The sequence below is a fragment of the Alexandromys fortis genome, unplaced genomic scaffold (genome assembly GCF_014885135.2).
Source record: "Alexandromys fortis isolate MF-2015 unplaced genomic scaffold, M_Fortis_MF-2015_v1.1 scaffold_27, whole genome shotgun sequence".
In the NCBI taxonomy this organism is placed as follows: Eukaryota; Metazoa; Chordata; class Mammalia; order Rodentia; family Cricetidae; genus Alexandromys; species Alexandromys fortis.
This window is the reverse complement of record NW_026067952.1, coordinates 4404710-4424743: the sequence shown is the minus strand read 5'-3', so window position 1 is coordinate 4424743 and position 20034 is coordinate 4404710. Positions and strand designations below refer to the sequence as shown.

The 20034-nt window shown below is 50.5% G+C and overlaps 1 protein-coding gene across 1 annotated transcript in view; it reads right to left on the bottom strand.

Annotated features, from left to right (window-relative positions):
• Positions 1-20034, bottom strand: part of Jph2 (junctophilin 2) — a 58478-nt gene that overhangs the window by 25635 nt on the left and 12809 nt on the right. The window contains exon 2 of the mRNA XM_050150924.1: positions 10361-11132. Within this exon, the coding sequence (XP_050006881.1) occupies positions 10361-11132 (772 nt within the window). The remainder of the gene's footprint in view (positions 1-10360; positions 11133-20034) is intronic.

Sequence of the window (20034 nt, the reverse complement as noted above, 5' to 3'; positions counted from 1 at the left end):
CCACTGCTTTTGTCAGCTGTGAGAGACGGTGGCGAAGATCTCTCTGTGAGAATGGCGGAGATGAGGGCTCTCGGCGTGGAGCCTGACTGTGGGCCCCCCCCCCCACTTTATACTGAGATAGGTGGTGTCCTGGACTTGTCACGTGACCGACCACCTTCCAGGTCCTCTCTCCAGCCCACAAAGCCACTTCTCTCCTGACCTCCAGCTTATAGAGGACACGCAGGGAAGGAAGGTTACAGAGAGGCCCTGTAATCAGTATGTAGAACTGCAGGCCAAGCCTCCAGACCCTGACCATGACCTTCAGTTCTTGGGTTTTCCTCTGGTGACAGCCACGGCACCTTCATCTACACTCCTAATTCCAGTGTTCTGGCATCTGGCTCCTTCCAGTGCTGACCCCTAAGTCCCTGGAGCTCAGCTGGGGTGCCAGGGCCAGGCCAAACATGGCCTACCCCGGAAATGAGAACACCTGAACATGTACAGGGAAGGGCCCTTTTCTCCTAAAGGTATAGACCGCCTTCCTTTCCATTCTCTGACTTTTCTAGTCAGGCTAAAAAACAAGGTAGAAAGGCCCTTTGGCTGTCTAGAAGCCCAGTTCATAGGGACGGGGGTAGGGAGGCAAAGTCTCCCTTTCCACCACACAGGCCCCAGTCCTTGGTCTGTTAGAACCATTTATGTGTCCAGAACCAACTGAAGCTTCACGAAGGCATCCCCCATCTGCTCACCACTTCGGCCCTATCTGCTTAGACACAGCACACCACACACCCTGGCTGGGCCCCTACCCCTTCCAGTCTAGCACACCACACACCCAGGTCAGGCCCGTACCCCTTCCCAGCCTAGCACACCATATACCCCGGTGAGTTTGCACCCCTTCTCAGGCCTCAGCTTCCCCATTGTGAACCCAGAACACTGGGCTTCATTGCTTTGAGGGCAGATTCAAACTGGATGCTTGCCTGGGTTCTCTGCTCACCAAGCTTGGAAGGTCTCCTAATTCTCTCAGCCTCAAAGCCACAGCTGCCTCATGTATCCCGCGGGAGTCCCACCCTGACAACTCGGGACATTCCACCCACTACCGTCTTCAGACTCTCTGGGCGGCAGAGGGAGTTTGTCCATCTGGTGAGTCACAACGGAAGGACTCAGGGAATGGAAGGGCTCTGAGCTGGAACCTGTCCGCCACTCCAGCCCATTTCTGGGGAGGCTGACACTAGACTGATGGAACCTTCGAAGTACCAGGAATGTCAGAGACAAGTCCCGGGGAAGACGCCACGCAGCTGTCTGTGGGGTGCTGAAAGTGGTCCTGAGAGCATGCCACGCGGTCATGTCCTCAAATAACTGACAAAGAAGCTAAAGGAGAAATGCATGGTGTTTGTACTGAGGACAGGGGAGGGGTCCATCTGGTGAGAGCTCCTTGGAGATGATCAGGCCAGGGGGGCAGGGGATTCTGAGGGCAAACACACAGTGCTTGGCCCCAGAAACTCTTCCTTTGGCACACAACCCATCCCTGCAAATAATTGTTCTTAAAGAATTTGTGAGATGTCAAATGACTGAAAGACACAAAATGCTCAACATCCTCAGGCCTCAGAGAAATGCAAATCTAAACAATGCTGAGATTCCATCTTACACCTGTCAGAATGGCCAAGATCAAAAACACCGATGATAGCTTATACTGGAGAGGATGTGGGGTAAAGGAGACACTCCTCCATTGCTGGTGGGAGTGAAAACTGGCACAGCCCCTTTGGATGTCAGTATGGAGATTTCTCAGAAAATTAGAAAACAACCTTCCTCAAGACCCAGCAATACCACTTTTGGATATATGTCCAAAAGATGCTCACTCGTTCCACAAGGACATGTGTCCAACTATGTTCATAGCAGTATTATTTGTAATAGCCAGAACCTTGAAACAACCTAGATGCCCCTCGACCGAAGAATGTAAAAAGAAAATGTGGTACATTTATACAATGGAGTACTACACAGTGATAAAAAAAATGACATCTTGAAATTTGCAGGCAAATGGATGGATCTAAGAAAAAACATATTGAGTGAGCTAACCCAGACTCAGAGAGACAAATATAATATGTATTCACTCATAAGTGGCTTTTAGACATAAAGTAAAGAATAGCCAACCTACAGTTCACAACCCCAGAGAACCTAGACAACAAAGAGGATCCTAAGACAATATCTCCTGAGTAAATTGGGAGTGTGGGGGTCATGGGAGGAGGGTAGAGGGGAAGAAAGGAGGAAGGGAGGGGAGCAGACAAAAATGTATAACTCAATAAAACCAGTTTAAAAAAAAACAAATACTTGTGAGATGTACGAGAGTGATATGGCCACTGGAGAGGGATGGTCCAGGAGTGTGTTTGTGTGTGACACCTGCTCCATGGTGCCATGGACCGCACCAGGAGAGCCCACTGAGGTGACTATCAGAAGGTAACCCCTTGTGGAGACTAGGGTGAGGCAGCATTATACCCAAGGTCCACCATGGATTTTGTGTTGTTGTTGAAGACAGAGTCTTCTGCAGCCAAGGCTGGCCTCCAACGTACTCTGCAGCTGAGGATGACCTTGAACTTTCTGCTCAGACCTCCCAAGTGCTGTGATTGCAGGCCTGTGCCACCATGCCTGGCTCACATAGTGCTGGGAACTAAATCAGGGGCTTCATGCATGCCAGACAAGCCCTGTACCAACTGAGCCACACAACAGCTCAGGTCCAAAGATGCTAACTAAATGGATATTCCTGAAATGAGAGATTCATGAGCTCAGGTTTTAACTAATTCCTGTTAGAGTTTCGAATTACAACTGCTCTGTTGTACCTCTGAGAGTTGCTGAAAATCTCCTGCTGCACCTAGCTTAGAAATTAACCTTTATTGTAGGTTCTTACATTGGGGAAGTATTAGTGTATAAGGGTCCAGTACTGTGCATGTTTGTTGCTACACCTTAGAGCATCCCCCATGGGTAAGTGGGACGTATACAGTTTCGATGAGCCCTAAGGATGCTTGACTGTCTCTGGGAAGTTTCCTGGCTGGACCATTCCCTTAACCAGCCACTGCGAGCAAGGAGATGGGTCTTGCAGTGCTCACCACAGCCTCATTTGTGGCCATGCAGTCATTAAATGTTTTCAGGAACTGTGAAGAAACAAATCATGGTACCAGCAAATTAATGGGGGTGGATGTCATATAGCTCCTGGAAAACTCTCAGAACATTATGAAGGCAACTGTAGTTATGAAAAACAGAACCAAACAAGAGCAGAGAGAGAAACGGAAGAATTTTCCCAGTGAACTCTTGACAGTGGTCCCTTTGAAGGCAGCTGGGGTAGGAAGGATTTTTAATTTTTTTTTTATTATTCTGCCCTTCCTTAAATGTTAATGAGTGTGCTGTAGAACAATGTTTAAGATGGGAAAAGAGGGGTGGAGAGACAGCCTCGTCAGTGAAGGGCCTGCCATGTATACATAAGAACCGGAGGGGCATTTACGGCACCCGCATGTAAGCCAGGAGTGGTGAAACCCAGCACTTGAATAAATGAGGGAGACCCACAGATTCCCAGAAGTTCTCCCATGTGAATATGAGCACTGTGGGTGTGAGCACTGTGGATGTGAGCACCGTGGCTGTGAGCAGCGTGGGTGTGAGAACCGTGGCTGTGAGCACTGTGGGTGTGAGCACTGTGGATGTGAGCACTGTGGATGTGAGCACCGTGGCTGTGAGCAGCGTGGGTGTGAGAACCGTGGCTGTGAGCACTGTGGGTGTGAGCACTGTGGATGTGAGCACTGTGGATGTGAGCACCGTGGCTGTGAGCAGCGTGGGTGTGAGAACCGTGGCTGTGAGCACTGTGGGTGTGAGCACTGTGGCTGTGAGCACTGTGGGTGTGAGCACCGTGGCTGTGAGCAGCGTGGGTGTGAGAACCGTGGCTGTGAGCACTGTGGATGTGAGAACTGTAGCTGTGAGCACTGTGGGTGTGAGCACCGTGGCTCTGAGCACCGTGGCTCTGAGCACCGTGGCTCTGAGCACCGTGGCTCTGAGCACCGTGGCTGTGAGCACCGTGGCTTTGAGCACCGTGGCTCTGAGCACCGTGGCTCCGAGCACCGTGGCGTTTGGTTGAAGATGTGTTTTGTTTCTCCCTTCTGCTTCAGTCTCTCTTCTCTCACCACGTCCTTCAGGATGATTCCTCTCCTCTCTGCCCCTCCCCTGTTCTGGGACTAAGTTCTCTGATCTATCATGCAAAGAACTTAAGATTTCATTATGTGACTTCATGGGAAACAACATAAAGTGTATAGACCCTCTTAGTAAGAGTTCAAACCAGAGAAGTTGCTCCTGAATCTATTTTAGATAAAAGTTACCAGAAAGGTAGAAATCAGGAGAAAGAATATACAGGAAACAAGTTAAACAGTGGCATCAAAAATCCAGTTGAGCTGGACGGTGGTGGCGCACGCCTTTAATCCCAGCACTCGGGAGGCAGAGGCAGGTGGATCTCTGTGAGTTTGGTCTACATGGTGAGTTTCAGGACAGCTAGAGCTACATAGTGAGACCCTGTCTCAAAAAAAAAAAAAAAACAGAGTTTTGGATTAGACAATGTTTTCTCAGGTAGCAAAAGGAAAAAAAAGTAGATAAGCTGACGTCATAAAAGTTTAAAAACTTGAGTGCTTCAAAGGGCGCTATCACTAAAGTGAGAACTCCGTACACTAATTTTAGAAATTAGAGAAAAATAAAGACAAAATGGAAAGAGTTGAGCGTGTGGCACACACTGGTGACACCAGGAAACTTTAGAAGCAATTTGAGGAGGTGCTGGAGGCAGGGAGTGGGACAAGGGACAGAACCAGTTCAGGGATATCACTCTAGTAAAACTCCTGAGCTGTTGGGAAGTTCATCGTGCAGGGGTGTGGATGGAGCCCTGGGCAGCGCTCAGCAAACAGACTCCTGTAGCATGATTAATAAAAACCCAGAGACCAATATTGGGGTTCAACCTGAAGATCAGAAAAGCAAAGCAGCCAAGCCACTAGAGAGCTCTTACATCTATGAAATCTTCTGACTGACAGAGAGTGAGTTCCTGTCTCATCCTGCCTTATCGTCCTCTCTAGTGCTGGGATTAAAGGTGTGTGCCACCACTGCCTGGCCTGTTGGCTGACTATTGTGGCTGCTGGGATTAAAGGTGTGTGCCACCACTGCCTGGCCTGTATGACTGACTAGTGTGGCTGTTTTGTCTGTCTTGAGGCAAGCTTTATTTATTAAGATTGAAATTAAATATCACTACAGACTCTGCTGTAAGCCTTGTAAAAGCTGTGTTGGAGAGAGATCAGCCTTCTGTGAGAAAGGAGGGAAGTGGGTGCTGGAAAGGAACCAGCAGCAGCCAGCCAGAGTCCTCCATCAGCCACTCCTGTGTTCCTCCCACAGGGAGCCATGAGTTGGGATGTAGGAGGGTGTATCAACCAGAGAAGCTAAGACACCTCCTAGCCTCCCTCCACCGCCCAGATCCATGACCTTAAAAGGAGGTACAGAAAGAGCTCTTGGCCACAAAATGCAAAAGGCCTGGATCCCTTGGTGGCTGTGGGCATGATGTCATACTTTCTGTGCCTCAGTTTCCCCAGGTGGTCAGAGAACTGGCTAGATTATCTCTGAGGGGCTGAAGGGTTCTAAAGACTCTTGTTGGGTCCCTAGCAGTGGGACCAGGACCGGTCCCTGATACATGAGTTGGCTCTTTGGAGCCCACTCCCTATGGTGGGGTGCCTTGCTCAGCCTTGATGCAGGGCGGAGGAGCTTGGTCCTGCCTCAATTTGATGTCATGCTTTGTTGATTCCTATGGGAGGTCTTACCCCATCTGAACAGAGATGGAGGAGGAGTGGATAGGGAGGCAGTAGGATGGAGGTGGGGGAGAATAGGAGGAGAGGAGGGAGGGTAAAACTGTGGTTGGTATATAAAATTTTAAATGATAAATTAAAAAATGTGATGTAAAAAAGCCACATACATACATCCATAATTATGTTTTTTTTCTAGGATCCACCTTTTAAAAGGTAAAAGGAAACAGGTAAAATTAATATCAAAAGTCTATTTCCCCTTAACACAAGATATCTAAAATACAACCATTTCAACATGTAATCATAGTATTATGTATGCACAAGTGTGCGCACCATCTACACATGTGCACATGCATGTGGATGCCAGGAGTCTATCTCAGGTTAGTCCCTCGGGAGCTGCCCGCCATGTCTTCTGACACAGGACCTGTTACTGGGACCTTGGGCTCACTGATTAGCTGGGTGGCTGGCCAAAGAGCCTCAGGGATCGGTCTTTCTCCACCTCCCCAGAGCTGGGATTACAAATTCATGCTAATATGAAGTATGTGTGTGTGTGTCTGTGTGTGTTTTATGTGTGTCTGTGTGTGTATATATATGTGTGTGTGTGTGTGTGTGTGTGTGCTTTACGTATATCTGTGGGGTGGTATATTGTGTGTCTATGTGTCTCTGTATGTGTGTGTCTGTAGGTATATGTCAGTGTGTGTGTGTTTGTGTATCTGTCTGTGTATGTATCTGTGTATGTATATGTATGTGTGTCTGTATATGTATATGTATATGTATGTGTGTGTTTGTGCATGTGTCTGTGTGTATATGTATGTCTGTGTGTGTGCGCACGCATATGTGTGTGCTGGAGATCAAACTCAGCTCTTCGTGTTTGCACAGCAAGTACTTTATCAACTGGACCATATTCCTAGTCTTTAATAATTTATATTTTTTAAAACTTTAACAACTTACTTTGCCTTCTTTTTGAGTAAGTCTCTAAAATCTGGTGTACATTTTCCACTTGTCAGTTGAGACTAAAGGCATCTCATGGGCCCCACAGCCCATGACAAGAGTATAGCACACTGAGCAAGGAGGGTCTAGAATCTTTTTCTGTCCATTGCCTTTCCTATAGGGGCGAGACATGTAGGTTTCCTTCCTTTGCCTGGGAGAGATGCCCTGGTTAGGGATGCTGAGCTGATGGGTATATCCAAGTCCAGAGTCCAGAGCTAGATGCTACAGAGGACTGAAGCCCAGCCCTCCTGAGCCCCAGGAGGCTATGGGTTGCTGGGGCTGCTTCCTGTCCCTCTGTATCACCAAAGCCCCAGGGAGTGGGAAGCCTTCAAGGAAGATACTGCAATCCTGTGTTTGCTCCTAACCCAAAGACTCCCTTAATTGGAAATTCTGCTGGGCTTGAATTGTAGCCCGGGCCCCTCCCATTCAGGGTCTCAGCTGCCTATTCTCTATGCTTCCAGCTCTCCCCAAAGCTTCCTGTACACAGCCAGCGTAGCTGTACAGAGGAGAGGCTAGGTACCAGTTCCTCATTCCAGAAGCACAGGCCAGCTGCAGGGCCTGGGGACCTCCTCGGTGACAGTGCCACACATTAAGATGCAAGGGTGCTTGCAAGGACAAGGGCAGGGGAAGTAAGAGAGCAGACAGGAGTATCTCTGCTCCACAGGGATAGTTTAGGGAAGGCACTCGTTACCCAGCATCCTCTGCTTTGTCTTTAAAACTGACGATGCCTTCCACTGTTCGCTGCTCCGTGCCAATCAGTAGCTCCTTTCCTCCTAACTCCTCTCTGCCCTATGAGGCATGAGGATCCCACAGTCAGAGTGGGGAAGGTCACACAGCTGGTACAAGGGACAGGGCATCATCTCAAGGTCTTCTGAACCTGTTTGTATTCTGTCCACAGGGGATCCAGATAGCCCTGTCTCCCACCTGGCACAACCATTAGAGGGACTGAGAAATGATTGGGATTTGGGGTGCATGATGGGAAATTCCCAAAGAAGCAATAAAGAAACTATGTTAAAAATAATTTTTTTAAAAAAGGAAGGAAGGAACAAACGAATGAATGGAGAAAGGAAGAGAGAAGAAGGAAAGGAAGGAAGAAAGGGAGGGAGGGAGGGAGGGAGGGAGGGAGGGAGGGAGGGAGGGAGGATCTTTCAGCTTTCACCCCCTAATATCTCACTCCGAGTTTTTATTATTAAGACCGATTAGAGATTTGCAACAGTACAGCAATTACACTTCCCCACGAGTTCAGATGGAAGAAACATTCTAACTTTAGAGGCTTTAAGCAAGAAGTCTCAAGAAAACCACCCTTAGTTTCTTTCCTGTTTTGCAGTACTAACTGCTACACTCACAACCATTTGAAGTCTAAGTCTGTGCAAGTTAAAGCTTTGGAATCAGAAGGCTCCGGCTTAAGACTTCTGCTTCCTTTCTTTGTGGTATTGGGCACTGTTATGGTTTGAAACAGAAATGTCCCCACAGGCTCATGTTCTAAAGATATTTGTTTGTTATTTTGTGTGCATGTACAGGCACCTGAATATGTATGGACACCACATTCATACATGAGCCTGCAGAGTCAGAAGGTATCACATCCCCTGGAACTAGAGTTGAAGGCAGTTGTGAGTGCTGAGAGCCAAAGCCAGGTCCTCTGCCAAGCAGTGAACACTCTCTACTGTGAGCCACCTCTCCAACCACCACACTCTTTAAATGCTGTTCTCCAGCTGGTGGTACTATTTTGGAAAGTATTGGAGGTGAGGCCTAGGTGGTAAAAAAGGTCACTAGGTGCAGGGCATTCTTAGCCCACTTCCTGTCTCACTCTCTGCTTCAGGGTCCATGGAGGAACAGCTGATGCCTCTACCCCACACTCTGGCCACCATGAATTGAGTTACTCTGCCTGCCCTTCCACAACAGACCGAAACCCTCAAAGGCGGGTGAAACAAAACCATATCTTCTCTGTTTCTGTCAAACAGTGGCGTCACCGTGACGCAGAAAGTGAGGAATTGCACTTTGTAGTCTTTGAGCTCAGTTTCACATCTGTCAGACAAATCTGTTGAATGTCAGGGACTACTGGCATCACTGTGCCTGAACTGGGTGTTTGCACTGCCATGGGTACTGTAATGAACCTTCCAGATTCCGCCTCAGGATTCAAGGCCTTCCTTCTCACACCCTTGTCACTTGGAGAACCACAGACTACCAGCCCTCTCCAGGGATTGAGCCGGAGCTGAAGGGAGTTGCCCAGCCCCTAGGCCACACTTCTTTCTGGAGAAGAGTCTACATTCTACCTAGAGGGGTTGGTCCAACTCCCTCATCCCAGTAGGGATGACATCCCTCTGCAGAGCAAACCATGTGGTCGATGGAACTCTTTGTGGAGACCTCATTGCTATGCAACCTCTCCTCCAGCCCCATCTGGCTTCTTCCCTTCTCTTTCATCCTAAGAGTGCTTCCCACAAACATCTTCCTGCATTTGGATCTCCATCTGAGAGTCTGCTTCCAGGGGACTCACCAGGAGCACTTCGCCTGCACTGGCTTCGTCAACCCTCAGAGTAGCTCTGTTTGTACAGAGGAAGCTCCTCAGCCTTGAGAAGAAAACACAACTGACCAAAGATGGACAACTAAGAAACGGTGACACCCCGTGGTGAAACACAAACCTTCTGGGCGAGTGGCTAGACAAAGCTTCTTACTGCTCTGAGCCTCATTTAGCTCATCTGAAATAGCACAAGAAACTCTGGAAGGTGGCTAAAGGCACGGGAGGGGGTCAATGTTATTTAATACATACTGAAAGACCATGTTAGAATTCCATCTGTTTTAGAACGAGAAGACATGGGGGGATGGAAAGTAGATGATGAGGGGGTGAGCAGGGGAAAAGGCAAGCATAGCAGGCAGGCTTGGATAGGTGGGCAGGGCTGAGTGACTGGATGTGTGGCCAATGGTTGAATGGAAGTATGGTTAGATGTGGAGCTGGCTGGATGACTGGATGGCGGTGGACCCGTTACTGCTTTTTACAATGGGCGAAGTAGTTAAGTAAATAAAGATGATTGGTGGATGGGGGATAGATAAGCAGTCAAACAGATGTGTGAGTAGTTGGATCAGTGGTTGTGTAGATGATTAGGCAGCCAGAGGAGTGAAAAGGGATGGAGAATTCACTGTGTGGGGGAAGGTGAGCGTGGGCGTGTAGAGGGATGCTTGCTCGGGTAGATATTAAAGAGATTGCGTGACCGGAATTGGTTGGATGGAATGAAGGCTCTGAGTGTTAGAGAAACTGTGAAGGGATTGGAGGGATGTCTGGGTGGGTGACTGCTGGGTTTGGTGGATGGATGGATGGATGGATGGATGGATGGATGGATGGATGGATGGGTGTATGGTGGTGTAGGTGGGTGATTGCATGTGGCATGGGTGAGTGGATGACTGCTGACAAGAGAAACATGGCTATTAGACGGGTTGTGTGAGAATAAGTTACGGGATTGGTGGGTGGCAGCTGCTGGAGTGGATGGCTGAGGCACGATTTGAAGATAACTAGATGCACGGGTGACTCGCACAGTAGAGAAATTTAGGACTAGACTTGGCTCAGGTCCCCTAGGCTGCGGGTCCCACCAGGTTCTTACCTAGAAGCCGCGATCTCGGCCTTCTGGCGAGCGATGGCAGCTGCACGCTGTGCGCCCTCAACGCCATGCTCTACCTTCTGGCGCACCTTGTTGCTCTTGAGCGGCAGCACGCGGCGCTTGGTGCCCTTGACCAGCACGTTGTGGCGGTACTTGCCCTCCTCGCGGTGGCCGTCGGGCAGCGTGGTGCGGCCATAGCCGTGGCGCAGGTTGTCCAGCCACTCGCCCTCGTAGCGCAAGCCGCTGGAGCGCTCGCTCACGCCAAAGCCTGAGCGCTTGTCGTTCTTCCATTCGCCCATGTAGGTCTCGGTGGTGGTGGCGTCGATGTCTGCGTCAAAGGGCGCGGCCGCGTCGTCGGGGCCCTCGGCGCCCTCAGCCAGGCTGCCGGTGGACGCGGCATCGCTGGCGCCTGAGCTCAGCTCGCTCTTAAGGAAGCTCAAGCGACTGCGCTGGCTGCCCAGGGACGTGCGCGACTCTGAGCGTCTCAGCCGACCCAGTAGCGCGCCACGTGTGAACAGCCCCGGGGGACGCGCAGCCTCAGCGGTGGCTAGCAGGCTGAGCGCAAAGCCACCGCGCGGTACCGGGGGCGAGGGCAGCAGTGGCCCATCCGCGGCCGGCGAGTCCGGAGCCACCGTGCCATTGCTGTGCTCGCTGCGCAGAGAAGACAGCGATGTGCGGAGCGGGGAGCGCACCACCACCGCCATCCCATAGGGTACACTTTGGCGCACGCCGTAGCCATGCCGCATGCCGTTGGTGAACTGGCCTTGGTAGGTCCCTGCAGGGCGAAGAGAGCCGTGTCAGTGGGCAGAAGAGGCTGGGTGACCCCCCCCCCTTCCCTTATGGACCCATGGACAAGACAGAGCAGGGTCCAGAGAGATAAGAAACCATTGAAGGGACAAGGAATGCACACTGCTGTGCCTACCTGGAAGGTAGTCTCGGTAAGATACAGGTAGGAACCCTAGCATGTGACCTGGGTCCTGGTCAAAGCAGGGTGGGGTCCAGAGGACAGTTTGGCTATAGGAGGATAAGCATGTTGTTGTGTGTGCCTGGAAAGTGGCCTCAGGAGGCCACAGGCAGGACCAGATGTGGGCAAGGCTGGAGGGCACCATGACAGGGCTGCGCCATCAGAGGGACAGAGAGCTTGCCCCGTGTGTACCTGAGTCTACAAGTATGTCAGAGCACGGTCCAGTGGGAAGCCAGAGGGGGAGGTGTGAACACGAACACTGGTAGGAGATGTGAGTCAGAGAGTAAATGTGAGCCTGTGTGATTGATTAGTCGAGGTCACGGTACTGGATGACGTAAAAGGAGGATGCCAGTCCAGGAGCGAACCTGCCAGAAGGAATTTGTGGAATGGTATGAACACTCCCCCTGTGGGAACATGCTAAGGTCACAGGTATGCAACCGAGCGGGAGGTGTGTGAATGAGTGTGATCCGAGCAGGTCAAGCTGAGAATTCTACTTGGATGCGTGCCCAGATTTTGAACTACACGGACGGACGGTAGCTCTATGTAGCACTGTGGTTGATGTGGAGGGTTGGTGCAAGGCAGTGTCACACAGCCTGTCTGAGGGCTTGTGGGAAAAGCACAGTGGAGCTAACTCAAGTCTGTGGGTGCTGTCCGGGTCGGAACTGCAAGGAAAAGTGGGATCAGGTAATCAGGGGTGGAGGAGGGGAAGGGGTGTGAAGAGGCAAGACCCCTCTGGTATACAAAAAAAAGAATGCACAGCTGTCCTTCTGTCCAAGGTGGTGTGACTAGTGATGTCCCTCTGTCCCTCTGATGGCCATGCACAGATAAGACAGCAAGTTTACAGAGCAGAGTGAACGTTGAGAAGTGTGTGTGTGTGTGTGTGTGTGTGTGTGTGTAAGAGTCTTGTGTGCAGGCATGCATCTTTTGACTACATGAGATCACAGGTGTGACAGTGTGCAGACAGGAAGCCAAGTGCCAATAGTCCCATGGAAGTGACATTATGAATGTACATGGAGTTCTGAGTGTGCAGGGCCACCTGAGTGTAGTATTTTAATAAATAAAGCTTGCCTGAAGATCAAAGAGTAAAACAGCCACATTAGTCAGCCATATAGGCCAGACAATGGTGCACACACATTTAATCCCAGCAGCCACACTAGTTAGCCATAGAGGCCGGGTGGCGGTGGTGCACGCCTTCAATCCCAGCACTAGAGAGGAGTGTAAGGCGGGATGAGACAGGAACTCCTCTCTTTCAGTCTGAAGATTTCTTAGAGGCTCCACCCCACACTGGTTCCACGGTGATGACATCATCTAGTGCCTTATCATCCCCGTGTGTGTCCTGCTGACCTCCAATAATATTCCTGGCCCCGGTTCCCGATGTCAGCCTGGAGACAGATGTCTGCTAGATGTCACACGCACACACATCACACGCACACCACACACACACCACCTTCTTAGTTTTTCCCATGGCAGCACTGAAAACCAGTTTTCTGCCTCTACCCCTTGAGCTGCCACACACAGCGGTACTGTGACATCAATGTCACCACCTTGAAGTGGCGATTCAGAGCCTTTGCTGCATCCTAAGAGTCCTTCACATATCTGTGTGGTGAAGGCTTGGTCTCCAGCGTGGTTGTATTCAGAGGAGGAGCCTTTAAGGAGTGGGGCCTAGTCAGAGGTCATGGAGGCGTGTCCTTCCTTTCTCACCCCCCCCCCCAAGAGGAGCACATCACAATATAGACCTAAAAAGCAAAAGGGCCACCAGACTGGGGACTAGAACATCCCCCAACCAGAACCTTTCAAACCTGCTGCAACCTTCAAGATGTGAAAGAAAGGCAGGACACGCCACTGTGACCTAAAAACCTCCTGCTAGGCCCCGCCTCCTAAAGACACCATTACCAACGTTGATGGTTTTCATTTAAATAAATAAAACAAGGAAAATTCAGAAGGCAAACGTACAACACCACCCAGGACTGTTTTTGAAAAACCCCACCAGGAAATATGCGAGTGGATTTAGAGTCCGGCCCCTCTCGGCGTCCTCACTTAGAGCCGCTGCTTGCCATCCTCTGCCAGCAACAGGCAAGCGCATCAGAGGGGTTCTGTCCAAACATGCAAACACAGCGCCCCATTCTGGCCCTTTTCACTCCAGGGACCCACTCGACCCTCCCTAAGTTCATCCCCTCCATATCTCTGTTCTCACCGCCACCCTCCACTCTAGGCTTAGGGGCTTCTGGGGTGTTCCTCATCCATACCAGCGGTGGTCCTTCTCAGAACCATCTCTGTGTGCCCTTCCTCTGACCAGAACGTTCTTCCCTCGGGTACCCACATGGTTCGCTCCTGTCTACAAGCCCTCACTCCTGCCCGATGGAGTGATGGACTGATGTCCTGCCTTCCCACAGGAGGTTTCAGTCCCTGTGTTTGCTTCTGTCTTCCTCGTAACATATATAGACAACAGACCGTCTTCTTTCTCTTTGGTGCGTTGCCCTCCCTAGCAGGAAGCTCTATAAGGGCGAGGAGTCCCATCTATTTTGTTTATTGCAGATTCCTCAGTGCCTGGAAGAATGAGGACTAGAACCAGACACTTAATACAAATATTTTACACAACGGGATGGAATGTGTCTCTTCTACAACTTTTATCCTCTTTTCGCTCTAACTGTGAAAAAAAGCCCGGAGAAAAGCGAAGGCTCAGCAAGGATGAAAGACACAGAAGATGACGTAGCTCCTATGTCACCGGAGTCGAAGCTCCATACCTAGCTACATTCCTTCTGCTTCTCCGAAGAGGAGGGAGCTCAGCGGGCAGCAGGGAAATGGGTGTGAACCGGGCAGAGACGCTGGGAAACAGGGGCAGAGAGGGTATCTAATCTCCAGGTTGGAGAGATTTGTGAAATTGAATCCGGCAACCTACCTGCAACTAAAATTTGGCCTGAGACGGGCTGACAGGGTCCCTTTAAGCCCAAGAAAACCTGAGACTGCGGCAGAGAGCCACTCTTGGCCACCAGTAGGGAATGAAACAGTATGGCTATATTAGGAAACTTACAGACATGTAGTAAGAGCCACCAACACCCAGGGGAGATTGATAGTGACAGGGCCCTGGGAAGGAGGATAACGCTATGGAAGGGCCATCTCCCTGTGTGTCTAAGACAGGGCGGTCCTCCCTGGGGACAGGAGGCCCACACCTGCAGACAGAAGCTTCCCGACAGCTATGTGGCTGAGAGTGCCGCCCCCCCCCCAGTGCTTCCTCGGCTGCCTGGCCGATCCTTGCAGGGCATCCCATTGTTCTAGCGGGCCCACCGAGGTCCCCAGCAGCCACGCAGCCCGGCACAGCCACCTCAGTTTGCCTTTTCTCTAGCCACTTTTCTCCCTACCTCACACCTTAGCGTGGACTTGTTTTTATTTTTCTTTTGGTTTTGTTGTTGCTGTCAGTGTTTGCTATAAGGTCTTACTATACAGACCAGGGTGGCACCTCCCAAATGCTGAGGTTAAAGGCATGTGCCACCATGCCCAGCAATGTTGGGGGTGGGTATTTATATTTTGTGCATATGAGTTTTATTGCCTGCATGTATGCTGTGCGCCATGTGCATGCTGTGCCCACAGAGGCCAGAAGAGGGCATCAACCACACCCCGACCCCCTGGGACTGGAGTTACAGAGGACTGTGAGCCACCGCATAGGGACTAAGAATCAAACACTGGTCCTCTGGAAAAGCAACCAGTGCTTTCTTTTGTCTTTTCAGACAGGCTCTTGCACTATTCCATAAGCTATCTTAGAGCTCACTATATAGCCCAGACTAGCTTCAAACTCCTGGCAATTCTCCTGCCTCAGCCTCCAAATTGCTGAAGTTACAGCCATGAGCTGCTCTGTCCCCAGGTCATTTGTTTTTTCTTGGCCTGCTCTTCTCCTCCCTCTCCCATATCCATCTTTGCCATTTCAAACTTGACTTTTCATGTGAAATCATCCAGGGAGAATTCTGGAACCCCTTCCTCAAATGTCACCCAAGACACCCTCATCGCCTTCTCAAGGCTCTCTCCCCGAGTGCTGGGAAATAAACGTGGTGATTGGTTCCCTGTAAGCCTTTCCTCCCCTGTAGGGCTCCAGCTTCTAGGCAGAAAGGAGCAGCGTCGAGCTCATTCCCACTATGGACCCAGCATCTTGCACAGTTCCCAGGTCCAAAGAGCCCACTGGCAAGCAGCTGATATACAACTCTGTTTTCCTGACCATGCTGTTAGGTTGTCTTAGGAACAGGACCCACATCCCACTTTTTTCTCAAACCAGGAAGAAAGAGGCACTGTAAGCAGCTATGTTCACTCTAGATTCAGCAGTACGAATCCTGGGAATGATGGGCGACCTGGGAAATATGGTCACAGCCATAACCGTGGTGCACGTCTCCCAGGCAGACTGAGCCTGCTCATGTCCCTCTCCTGCAGTTGCTCTTCTCGTTTAGTTAGGAATAGTATGGATTCCAGCCTTAGCCATGACCTGAGTGGTTCTGAAACCCAACTTAGTTACTTAAGCCTGCAGAGCCCATTTCTGTCCCTCTGTGAATAGAAGTGATGAGACTTGCTTCACTGACTCCCCTGAGTACTTGTACAGGGCCATGTATTCATTATTCCAGGTGCCAGAGATCCAGCAGTGACCCAAATAGACATTGTCTCTGTCCATGAGAGTGTGGACTCCAGTATCAGGGATGGACCATCCCGGCCTGGGATTCAATTGGTCACACACACACACACACACACACACACACACACACACACACACACTATATGGCAGACACAGCAGTGGTCCAGGGGAGAGGTGAGACTCAAAGTCTAGAGAGCTGTAGAGTGGGGAAGGTAGTTGACTGAAGGTTAGAGGAGGCATGTAGGAGGCCCCTGGCAGGGATGGCACCCAGGGAGAACTCTGTAGGGGCTGGTGGGCAGGATGTGTCCCTTGAACGCTAGCTCTTTCCGCCCCCTGTGCTGGGGATAGAACCCAGGTCGTGTGTTGCTAGTCACATGCTCTAGCACTGAGCTACCCCTATCCCGCAAAGGCCAACTTTTTGGCAGGTCAGAGTCTTTGCTCAGAAATGCTGGCCCAGAAAGGATTAACTGTAAAGATGAGCCAGAGCCAGGAAGGACAGAGAGAACCCAGGAAGAGATGGAGGCCAGCTCGGGTTTTCTGCCTCCCCGCGGTTTCACATAGGAAAGCTTGTGCCCCATTCCCACCACTGGGTCTCAGTTCTCGCTGTCCTCTCTGCCAGACACAGCACGGGTCCCTAGTCTGGTTAGCTCCTCTTCTTCCTTCTGATGCCTACACACGTTACATTTTCTGGGGACCTTTCTCCAGTCACTAGACCCCCATGTCCTTCTACTTTCCCTTTAGGTTGCTTTTCACTCTTGAACACAGCCACCGTTGAACTCAGATCTTCTTAGAACCCATGTTCTTACAGGCAAGGCCACATCTGCATGTCCACATACATGCCCAGCACACAGCACAGTGACTACATACAGAAAACACACAGCAGACATTGCCAAGCGGATTGAAGGGCAAGTGGCCTTAGACGAAATTCTGAGTCTCTTATTAAAATGGTAATAGACCTTCTCAGAGCTCCTGAGAGTCTGATTCCACCTCTCAACAAATGTGAACTGCCCTTACTCCACAGAAAATACACAATTTGAATCTATAGTGTCCCCCTGAAGGCTTGTGTTTGGGGCATTTGGTCCCCAGTGTGGTGCTGTTGGGGAGCAGGGAGCCATTAGGATGTGGGTAAAGCCCAGCTGGCAGCTGTACGTCACTAGGTTCAGGGCTTGGAGCTTATACCAGGCTCCCTAGTTCCTACTCTCTGCTTCACGACCCACTGAGAAGTTAGGAGTCTCTGTCACTCTGAACTCCACCATGCCTTGTCCACTATGATCGTGGAACCCTCTGAGACCATGAGCCAAAGCAAACCTTCCATCCTCAGGTTATCTCCCGGGTGTTTTCTCATAGCCACGAGGACAGTAACTGAGAGAGAAAATGACTGAGACAGAAGGATCCCTCAGAGGTGACACGCCCTGCTAACACCAAGACAGTTCCAAGCAAGCCAAGAGGGTTGGTGACCCTAACTCTGGGTGACAAGGGCACTGAGTTTGATATGCTTGTGAGCCAACTCTTTAGGAAAAACAAACACACTTTGATTTGCACCGTTTGTCAGTTGCTAAGGTGTAAATACTCCCTCCATGGGTGCTCAAGCTACCCAGGGTTGAACAGTTACTTTGAAAATTTCATAAAACCATGCCCAGGGGCTCTCCCAAGCCAGTAAAAGCTGGCTCAGTGCCCATATTTAATATGTGATCTTGGGTGCATGGTTTCTACAAACATTGCCACCCACATAGCTACAGACAACCTGGTGGACATAAGCGTCTCTAAAAGTCCTGACTAGCCGGGCGGTGGTGGCGCACGCCTTTAATCCCAGCACTTGGGAGGCAGAGGCAGGCGGATCTCTGTGAGTTCGAGATCAGCCCGGTCTACAAGAGCTAGTTCCAGGACAGGCTCCAAAACCACAGAGAAATCCTGTCTCAAAAAAACAAAAAAAAAAAATTCCTGACTGGAGCAAAACTTGGAGAGCCAGTCATCTTGACTAAGGACGCAATCTACCTGGCCACCTCTGCCCCATCCCATGTCCACCGCTGGCATTGTTCATCAGTCATTATGCTAATATAACAGAGCCTCACTGTGTCCTTTGCCACATCCGTATGTCACCGGTAAATTAGTGTTGTATGGAATCAATCTGCCTTTAAGGATAAGTGTGGCCACTGGCCATGGTGGTGCACACCTTTAATCCCAGCACTCGGGAGGCAGAGGCAGGAGATCTCCACGTTAGAGGCCAGCATGGTCTACAGAATGAGTTCCAGGACAGCCAGGGCTACACAGAGAAACCCTGTCTCAAAAACAAACAAGCATGTAAGTTCTCTTTGCAGAGGGGTAATCTCAGAAAAGATCTAACAATGAGCAACGTGCCCAAGGCCACACCAGTCAGGCAGTAGCTCAGCTGAGACTAGAAAAACATCTCCTGCTTAGCTCTCTCCCGTCCTGTTGGCTTTAGAAAGCTGGGTGACACAGGGCAGGAGGAAACAAGGAGGGGACGTTTGGGACCCTGAGTCTAGATTCTGGGAAATGTGTTAGGTTTAAGTCTCAGAGGCATCTGCAGATCCACAGGTTTGAACACCTGGTCCCTGTACCGATGCAGTGTTAGAATCCGGGTGTGGTTCAGCCACAGCGCCTGAAGTAACCCTTCCCTTGCCTCTTGAGGATACAGACGTGCACCTTGCCGAGACAGTGTCTGTTGGTCCCTAGGGAACAGACTTACTGATATCAGTGGCTCTCACCAGAGAAGTGAGCTACTCACATCAAAGAGGGTGTTGGTGGCCACACAAGCCGTTCCTCATCCCCTTCCCTGCCTCCTGCCTGGAAGTCAGAGAGTCTGGGTGTTGGGCTTGTTGTGATACCGCCCCCCCCCATCCTCACAAAGGGATGAGAGACTCCCATTTCTGCCATGTGTGCCTGGACTTCCTCCCTTCCGAGCTCTCTGTCTCTGATGCCCAGAGGTCCCTGCCAGGCTGTTGCCTGTCTGTCTGTAGCATTAATATCTTTTCTAATAAGCTCCTTCCTTTCCCCCTATCAGTTTGTCTCAGTGTCCCTCTTGACCACATGCCCCTGTCCCAAGCCTTCCAGCCCCCAGCTGGCAGCGCTGTCTTAGGTGTGGGGACTCAGCCAGTGGATGTCGGTTGCTTGAGATAGGCATGGCTTCTGCAACCCCTGCTTCCTTCCTATCCCCTACTACTTGATTTGCCAAGATGTGAACAAGCCACTTGCACCTGGCAAATTCCCACTGCCAGCAGCCAAGTCACTCCAGCCGCCGTGCCATCTCCACCACGATGGACTATTCCCTCTCAAACTGTGAGGTCCCCCCACCCACCCAAAACCTTAAGTTGCTTCTATCAGGTGTTTTGCCACAGTGAGAGAAAAGTAACTAATAAATTCCCCGACATCTTTTTGCACCTTGGAGATGCCTTTCTGATATGGGATTTTCCTCTGTATGCTGTGATTGCCATTAATGAATAAAGAAACAGCTTTCGGCCTATAGGGGAACAGAGCTGGGGCGGGGGGGGGGGTGGTGGACTGGACGGAATGCTGGGAGAAAGAAGGGTGGAGTCAGGGAGAAGCCATGGAGCTGCCGGAGATAGACATTGGGAACTTTACCTGGTAAGCCGCAGCCACGTAGCGATACACAGATTAATAGAAATTGGTCAAATTAATATAAAAGTTAGCCAGTAAGAAGCTAGAGCTAATGGGCCAAGCAGTGATTTAATTAATACAGTTTCTGTGTGACTATTTTGGGTCTAAGCTAGGCGGGTGCCTGGGAACCAATAAGCGGCCTCCCTCCTATATCTTACCATGTCTACACAGACACACCTTCTGTGTGTTACAGAGGGAGCCCATACACTCATTGCAAAATACCCAAACAAATGAGCAATATGGACAGAATCTGCTGCTCCCCAAGAGAGATGGCTGTTAGCAACACAGGTCTTTCCTGACCATTTGCTTGCCCACGAGAGGAGGAGCAAAGGGTTCACAGTTCACCACTCAGGCACAGCTCGTGTCCCTAAGAATGGACAGAGCAGGGTAGGCGCGCAGTGAATGCTCGTCAATGGCTTTGGCACTTTTAGCATCATGCCTTTGTTTCCTTCCCATGTGAGTGTA